The sequence below is a fragment of the Charadrius vociferus genome, unplaced genomic scaffold, assembly GCF_000708025.1.
Source record: "Charadrius vociferus isolate BGI_N301 unplaced genomic scaffold, ASM70802v2 scaffold514, whole genome shotgun sequence".
Lineage (NCBI taxonomy): Eukaryota > Metazoa > Chordata > Aves > Charadriiformes > Charadriidae > Charadrius > Charadrius vociferus.
Genome location: NW_009648118.1, coordinates 89,066 through 97,974, shown reverse-complemented (window position 1 = coordinate 97,974; position 8,909 = coordinate 89,066). Strand labels below are relative to the sequence as shown.

Here is an 8,909-nt window from a genome sequence, read left to right as displayed (position 1 = left end):
TTCTTGTTGTTTCACCGGTAACAAAGTTTTCAGTAGTGAAATCACAGTAGCACCACCTCCCCCACAAAATTGTCTTCTGGTTACAGTAGAGAAATATCTGTGCCTTTACTCATTTTATACCGGTGCACCAGCTGTGCCTTGGCCATGTTTCACATTGATTCTACGTTCTGTTTGAAGGCCCATATATAGTTTTATGTGCATTCAAAGACTTAAGGTGATATCTCTCAGTATAAATGCCATAGAATCATAGAATGGTTTGGGTTGGAAGGGACCTTAAAGATCATCGAGTTCCAACCCTGCTGCCATGGGCAGGGACACCTTCCACCAGCCCAGGTTGCTCAAAGCCCCATCCAGCCTGGCCTTGATGCAATAAATAATATGCAATAAATAATCTGCAATAAAATGACCCCATGATTCAAATCTGTACTTTCAAGATGTCCTTCTGCCAGCTCTCTGAATTCCCGTAGGGAAGAACAAACCATCTTTTTTTTTATTCATACCACATTGTTTAAATCAGTTGACTCATTAGTCTGAAAATCTGGTTTTGACAACGACTGGTATGAGCCCCACCCAGAAGGCATAAGCAATCCTGTACTGCATGCTCTGAGCAGGCTGCCCGCAGGGTCAAGTTTCTTTCTGTGGCTTTCTCTTAAAACAAAGGGTTTAAATCTCACTTTGGAACTCTGCTATGTTTCTTGGTTTTGACTACAGAAATAATTTGCCATGTTACTTGCTGTGCTTCCCGTGGAAAGCTTTCCAGTTTTAATTTCACCGAATCTACCCAGAATTTGCTATTTTATCATTATTGCATTCTCTTTTGAATATCCCCTTGAAGTAGAGAGTCTGTGTCTCTTCTACACTACATCAGATGGACTGTTTTCTGAGAACAGCAGTCATTCTCACTGCTTTTCAGAATTTTTACCACATTTTTGATACACAGACTGAAATGACTATCAATCATGATCCATTTTAACGTGTCGCTTCAGTGCAGGTGAATTAAAATACCAGGAAAAACATGAATATAGACAAGTTAATTTAAATTATAGCAACTCTTACATATCCTTCCAGCGTGAGAAACTTTTTCCAGGTCTTTCTGAAGGCTTGTTAGCTTTCCAGTGATAGAAAACATGCAATAAAATGACCCCATAATTCAAATTTGTACTTTAAAATTTCAGTGTGGTTTACTATTAGATTTGAGTGCCATCTCTAATTGCTGATGAAACGCAGTGATTCGTTCTTTCTGGGCTGGCCAGTTCAAGATGCAGCGAGATCTGAACATTCCTCTTCTCAGGTGAAGTGCGTGGTACAACTTGTAATCTTGGATATCGTGAAGAAAGATCAATATGATGGAGTCCCGACTTTGTTCAATAGCTTGCTGAAGAGCATGATACACCTTAAATCTGAAACAAAAATAAGACAAAATACATGTTTTCTTTCTTGTGGAGGGAAAAAAATGACAAACAGTTCTTTTCATAGCTCACATAATATCGCAAACTCAAGGGGTCTTAATATCTATTCTGTGATATAGAATTGTCATTACTTATGTTAAATCAGTTACCTTCTAACCAAAGAAAAAAAATCATGCTCTAAAAATATAAGCTAAGTCTACTGTCTCGATCTAGCCTTGTTTAGCAAAGGTCCTTTCTTTTCGAGATCTCTACATAAGAAAGGTGAAAAGATTAATTCAAAGACAAATAAAAATCATCTTTGGATGCTAGTGTTCTCACCCATTATTGCTCTTTTTCAAACATGTAATTTTAAGGAAAGCAATCTGCACAGGTGACAGCTCGACTTTTTGAAAATAAAAATAAAAATATTGACTGCAAGATTCAAATTTCCACTAGGGGAGGTCTGGAGCAATTAACTTTATTAACTTAGGAATTATTCTGAAGTTATGATATATTAAGTAAATATATTAAAGGAGAATTTGCATGGTACTTTTAATTAAATGGTATTTTTTATTAAATTACCCAGAAAAAAAAGAAGATTAACTTGTTTAAAAAGTCTGTTAAGAATTTTTCCCCTTACACATAAAATTTTATACCCTACTTACTTTTTGCACCAGGGATCCTGTAAAAGGTGTTCAGTCACAACAAAAATAATCTTTCTGCTCATTTTTATACTGTTAACTGTGGCTTCAAATTCAGATATACCCGCTTCAAAGTCCCGCTCTTCTAAACAAAACTTAATTTTGTCATTTTTTTCCAGAGACATGAAATTCTTCGACACCCAATCCTTGTCCCGTCTTGCATGAATAACATAGGCATCATAATCAAACTCTTCCTGTTGTCTGTCAAGTTCTTTATAACCAAGTATTCGATTTACTGAAATATTCCAGTAGAAAGCTATTCTCCACCCTTCGAAATGGATGAGAAGAACACTAAAGATTACTAGCATCACAATAGTGGTAGTGATCATAAACAGAAGTTTAAACGGAGCACTGTCTTTGCAGGTGGAGCTATCAAAATGCAACACCAGACTGCCGTGATATTTAGGTGGGGTGTTGCAAATGTACTGGGACCTCAATCCAGGTATATATGCTTGGGTCGCATTAAGCCAATCAGCAAACCAAGCAATGCTTTCACAGGTGCAATCAAAAGGATTGGAATCCATCGTTAGTATTCTCAAGCTCTTGAAAGCTGGGCCAAAGACTTTTTCTTCCACTGAGGTTATGAGATTTTTCTGAAGGTTCAATGAATTCAGAGAGGCTTGGTCATCAAACAGAGTTGCTGGAAGCAAATTCAAATTATTTGATCCTAAATCCAAGTTTTTTAACTGAAGCAGACCCTTGAAAACCTGAACTGGAATCTCATCGAGCCCATTTGATTTTAAATTAAGAATACGCAAGTTGGGAAGATCTTTTAAAAAAAGAACAGGGCCACCTGGATTTGCGTGTTTCCAAAGTCGGGCTAAATTATTGTGCTGCAAATCCAGAATGTCAAGTTTGTGAAGTCCATCAAACAAGTCTTCTTTTATGTTTGCTATGTTGTTATTGCTGATGTCCAGGACAGTCAGATTTCGTAGAGGATGAAACGGCGAAGGAGAAAGTGCCAGATTACTGCAACCTACCTTCCTCAGCATCAGTTTTCTAAGGCTTGGGACAAAAATGAATGATTCGCTTCGCAAAGTCAAGTTTTTATTATAGGAAAGATAAATATCTTCTACACTATTGAGACCTTGAAACTCATGACCTGTGAGCTCTTGACTAATTTCATTGAGACCAAGGTCGAGAATCTTCAGGTGGCTCAGAGAAGAAAATGCCCCACTTTCTATTGTAGAGATTCTTGTTTTTGTGAGGTTGAGAACCTGCAAACTGGAATTAGCAAGCGATGAAAATGTTTTAATAGTTATTCTTTGTAAATTTATGTTGCAGTTACTGAGACTCAGGTATTTCAGATTGTTCAGACCTGTGAACGTATTAGCAGTAATTCCTGGAAAATTGTTATTATCCATTATAAGGTACTCCAGGTGATATAACCAATGAAAGGAAAAATCTTCAATTTTCCTGGTAAGCGAACTTATCAGATTGAGATGTTTGAGGTTGGATAATCCATAAAATAAACGTGAAGATACATGAATGTTATTATGCTTCAGGTCTAAGTATTGTAAACTTGAAAGCCACCGAAATGAATCATTGTCTATCACAGACAGGGAATTTTGGGAAAGGTTTAAAACAGTAAGATTTGTTCCTTGCAGTCCCTGGAAAGTTGAATTGCCAATGTATGAAAGCTTCACACGGCTCAGGGAGAGGTTCTGAATCGCTGTGTTTGATAATTCTGTACAAAGTTTCCTTGTGTGATTTTCACCAAGGTTAACATTGTTGAGTATGAGGCCAAAGAGATTTCCAATTGCATGTAAACATCCTGGGTGAAACTGAAAGGGGGGAAAAAAAAAAAAAAAGAGTTTTGAGCTAAACAAGGGGATTATGTAAGAAAGTTAACCAATAAAGCCAAAATTTGCAAAGGTTTTCAAGTGAGATTTTCAAGCAGAATATAACTACTACACTTAGATTTTTCCACAGACAAGTTCAGACAAACACTTCTTTGAGTTTATACTTCTTGGGATAATAGTTCTAAAATTTGTAGCAGGATTATCAGAGTTCTGAGTAGTACTCTTTTAAAGGAAGATAGAAAGTTGCTTAGCGAGATGTAAGTAAATTACAATTTTGTATCCAACTAGTAAAACTCTTGCACTAGAACTATGGTAGAAATTGAGATAATCTCTTTCTTCAACTTTCTTTTTTTGGTACCTGCTATGGATACCAATATACCAGTGCAAAACCAGATATACTGTAAAAAAGTTATTTGGGACTTCAGACAGTCAAGAAGAAACCCGGTTACTCTGTGTGAGCAGAAGCTACACACACAAAATGTGATGCTACACACTTGTGTCCACAACATAAATCCCAAACCTCCATCATAGTGCTGGCCCCTCATCTTAATTCACATATTAGATGAATTATTAAATACTCCATTTGTCAGAATGATTCAAATGCATAAGGCTGCTTTTCAGACATCAGTACTGTAAAATCAGAGCAGGTTAAACCAGCATAATGTAGCACTGCCCAAGAAAGGAGCAGTCGCATCTACCTATCCACATGCCAATATGGCCATACAGGCAGTGATGTGGTGAACCAGGTAGGCAACCAGCCCCACGACAAGTTAACCAAGCCAAAACATCTCTAGAGTTTCCCTGGTGACCCAGTGCATGGCCTTATGAAAGCTTGTACCAGAAAGAGGGAGGGATGAAGCGGTCAAGGGAACGAGGACGGTGGGATTGCCTCTCAGCAGTGGCACAAGCTTATGCCACTTTAAAACATTTTTGTAACATGCTCTCTACAGATCCATCAACGGGAAAAAAAAACCAAGCAAATACAATCCCAAGCACAAATACAGGCTGGGCAGGGAATGGCTGGAGAGCAGCTCTGAGGAGAACAACCTGGGAGTGCTGATTGACCAGAAGCTCAGCATGAGCCAGCAATGTGCAATCGCAGCCCAGGAGGCCAACTGTATCCTGGGCTGCATCAGAAGCAGCGTGGCCAGCAGGTCAAAGGAGGGGATGCTGCCCCTCTACTCCACTCTCGTGAGACCCCACCTCGAGTACTGCGTCCAGCTCTGGAGTCCCCAACATAAGAAGGACATGGACCTGTTGGAGCATGTACAGAAGAGGGCCACGAGGATGATCCGAGGGCTGGAGCACCTCTCCTATGGGGAGAGGCTGAGAAAGCTGGGGGTGTTCAGCGTGGAGAAGAGAAGGCTCCAGGTAGACCTTACTGCTGCCTTCCAGTACCTAAAAGGGGCCTACAGGAGAGCTGGGGAAGGGCTTTTTACAAGGGCATGTCGTGATGGGACAGGGGGGAATGGGTTTAAATTGGAAGAGGGCAGGTTTAGATTAAACATTAGGAAGAGATTTTTCACTTTGAAGGTGGTGAGGCACTGGAACAGGCTGCCCTGAGAAGTTGTTGAGGCCCCATCCCTGGAGGTGTTCAAGGCCAGGCTGGACGTGGCCTTGGGCAACCTGGGCTGGTGGGAGGTGTTCCTGTCTATGGCAGGGGGATTGGAACTCGATGATCTTTAAGGTCCTTTCCAACCTAAACCATTCTATGATTCTATGATTCTACAATGCAAATTCAGTATTCAGATGCTGATGACCTTTATTTAGTATTCAGTATTCACACTAGATGATCTTCAATGTCCCTTCCAACATAAACCTTTCTATGATTCTGTGCTGAGGGTCAACCAGTTTAGATCTGCAGCACTTACCATCACTCTTCGAAGAATTATAACACTGAGAAGTGGGTCAGGGAGAACAGTAAGGTAGGTGGCAGAGAAAACACCCATTTGTTTTTTTTAAAGAGTGAGTATACTTTTCCGCAATTGTTATTTCTCTGGGGTACCCCGTAGGCACAAATTAGTGTTCCCTTTGATTAACTAGGAAGCAAGACCTAGATTGTATAACGAGCCATGCATAATATCGCACTTTTCCCCCACTTAGAAATTATGTCAGCTGTTCATTTTCAGCATGTACAAAAAAAAAAAAAAATCCTGCATAGAAAATATCTGGTAAGGGTTCAGAGAGCTATTTGATGTAGCTCTTGCTTGAAACCTCCGATCTATATGGAACCAGTTCTTGCTGATTTCAGTGGAAGAAAAAGAATGTGTATCACTACTGGAGATCAGGATTAATGCTGTATACAATAGAATGGTTTTATCTTTGACCTCAGCGAATCAAAAATGTAATGTGAATGCCATACAATCATAAAGGATAAATCAGGATAGTTGCATTTTATACTTAAACCTGTTGAATTTCTGTTGAAATGCTTCCTACCTCTTTCAGTGGATTTGATGACAAATCAAGACTGTTCAATGAGGTGTTGCTAAGAGAAATTAAGTCTTCCTTTTTTAACTCGGTGATTTGATTGCTATCCAACATGAGCTCACGAAGGTTCTTCAACTGTTGCTGCAATCCTAAATTTGCTGACTTCAAAAAATTATGAGATAGGTCCAAAATATTCAAGTTCTGGGGAGAAGATGCAAACAGAAAAGTATAAAATCCTTTTCATTTTATATAATAAGAAACCATTTTGAAATATTGCATTAGAGTCTAATCGATTAGAAATTAGTTGCAATACTACAATAAAAATAAATTCGTAATAGAGAAATGGCAGCTCTCAGGCTCCTGCAGGAAGAAGCCTTCTGTACTTTCCCCACCTGTAACTTTCATTGTGTCCATGGTCTTAAGCTGCTAAAATATCTACTGCAAACCAAAGAGTTACTTTATCTAAAATTCCTTAACTCACTGAAAGCCCTCCTGCTCCAGATAAAGTCGCAAAAGCAAAAGCCTACAGGTGTCTGCAGTTACAACTACTGCATTATTAAACCTTGCGTTCCACCCTCTTTGCTGTGGTCCATCCCCGTGAATGGAAGCGAGGAAGGGAAGAGGAGTGCAAAGATCAGCACTGTATGCCTTGTAGTACTCCAGCTCATGGCCTGGTGCTCAGATTCCTCCTACATCTGCAAAGGAAGAGGTGCTACCCTAAAGGTGCCTCCACAGGACATGCCTTGGGGTGCCCCAAGCCTGGCCTCCATCAGGATCAGGGCAGCAGCAAAGCCAGGAAGGTCAGAACTTCAGTTCTGCTCCCAGCACCGGGGCTGGCTGCACCCGTTTGTACTAAGCTGAGAGTGAGCAGCCCTACAACGCAAACAAGCACATTTTGTGTACTTGAACTGGAATACTGAGTTTAGCAGAAAAGTTCAGACTTGTTCAAAACAACACGCACACTCATTAGAACATTGTACAATAATTGGTAACCACAGACTGTCTCTATTTTCTTTTGTCCTGAGGCCCTTCCTTTTGCATGAGTCCCTGCTTGGTACGAAGACAACGGAATAGTCTTTTCCTGCCTCCTGTGCTGGTCGCCCAACCTCATAGATGCTACAGAGGAGATGATTTAACCACATATAAACTACCAGGAAAAACAAAGGTAGAGTAAAAACCTTCTTACTCTTTCTCAGTCCTGGGAGACGCTACATTCAGCTTAAGCACTGTCCGTCATGGCCTGAGTAATTACACCTTGACCTTGAGAATTGCCGCTAGCTACTATTTTTAGACCCCAGGCAACTCAGATTCCACACCATCCCCTTCACCCTATACGTCACCTGCTGCTGCTATTCTCTCAGCACAAGTTCTGTATGGAGAGGTGCCTCAATGGGATGCAATAGGGAAAAGGGGATGGAGAACATTGACTCGTGAGGATGGCTGAGTCCAGTGTGCGAGGCCTTTTCTTTTAGAAAAACTATAAAGGAAGATTATGTGCTGGGTATTTTCAGATGCAAATAGGCAGCTGTTCTGTACACACACTGGAAAATAAATTCCCCATTTGTACTTTATTTGTACGAAAAGGTGCATTTGTAAAGCTTACCTCCAGGGGTTTGAAAGGATCATTTTTTATATCTATTCTGTTGTATCCTAAATTGAGCTCAGTCAGGTTGGTGCAGGAAACAAAGACTCTGTCAGGGAGCTTATACAATTCGTTATGTTCTAACTTCAGAATCCGCAACAGGGGCACACTTCGGCACAGCTCTGGTTGCAGTTTAGAGATGCTGTTGTAGCCTGCATTCAAGTAAACCAGCTGGCTGTACTTGGTCAGATTTGCAGGACCTAACTGTCTTAGCTGGTTATGAGAAATGTCCAAACCCGTTATATTGGTTGGGAGATCAGGAGGAATTTGAGTCAGCTTTAGGTGACTGCAGTCGGCCATTTCATTCCGGATCTGACATTGCTCTCCAACTGATGCGCACAGCAAGCAGACAGACACCAGTCTGACAGACAAGCTGCTCCACCAAAAAACAGCACTTCCCATTGTTTTATCTGCAAAGGCAAAATGAACAGAGGACAAATTACGATCATTTTGACATAACTGGTATCTTAAACTGAAGGCTAAGCAAGCCCAGCTCAAAAAACATGTAATTTTATACTGAGCAAAGAGTCAGTATTTTTCACCCATAAAGTAGCATTCTTTTCTGCAGAAAAGGTATGTCTAATAATTTCTCTACATTCAGATTTTTCTTTAAAAACAATAGTATTGCCTTACCTAAAAATAATAATGTTCAAAAAGCTACCAACATTTCATCTATTCTCAATGCCAGTTTCCAATCATTTTCCCTTTTCTGATTAATTTTGCATTGCTTTAATATGCATAAAATACAGCAAATATGGCAAATAATACACAATGTTAATCACTGAGCTCTGAGCTTAACCACATTCATAGATATTTATACACAGGCCCCTCGATGTTAACCACTATGCTCTGAGCTTAACTACACTTAAAATATTTATACTTATATGCAGTAAGAATGCCTCATATACCACTTCTTAATTTTACAGTTCTTGCCAGTTATTGTTTTACA

General features: G+C 39.9%; 1 protein-coding gene across 1 annotated transcript; it reads right to left on the bottom strand.

Moving 5' to 3' along the window:
• Nucleotides 1–1,150: 1,150 nt before the first annotated feature.
• TLR3 (toll-like receptor 3) lies at nucleotides 1,151–8,364 on the bottom strand. Its single transcript, XM_009883901.1, has 4 exons — nucleotides 7,922–8,364; nucleotides 6,328–6,519; nucleotides 2,054–3,873; nucleotides 1,151–1,400 (listed from the first exon to the last, which is right to left on the bottom strand). The coding sequence occupies exons 1-4, from the start codon at nucleotides 8,360–8,362 to the stop codon at nucleotides 1,172–1,174; spliced, it is 2,682 nt and encodes an 893-aa protein (XP_009882203.1). The 5' UTR covers nucleotides 8,363–8,364; the 3' UTR covers nucleotides 1,151–1,171.
• Nucleotides 8,365–8,909: the final 545 nt, after the last annotated feature.

Coding starts and splice junctions, on each gene's coding strand:
- TLR3 (XM_009883901.1), bottom strand. CDS start 8,362: ATGGGAAGTGCTGTTTTTTGGTGGAGCAGCTTGTCTGTCAGACTGGTG. Junction 6,520..7,921: donor ATCCTTTCAAACCCCTGGAG/GTAAGCTTTACA, acceptor TCTTCTCCCCAG/AACTTGAATATTTTGGACCT. Junction 1,401..2,053: donor CAGGATCCCTGGTGCAAAAA/GTAAGTAGGGTA, acceptor TTTTTGTTTCAG/ATTTAAGGTGTATCATGCTC.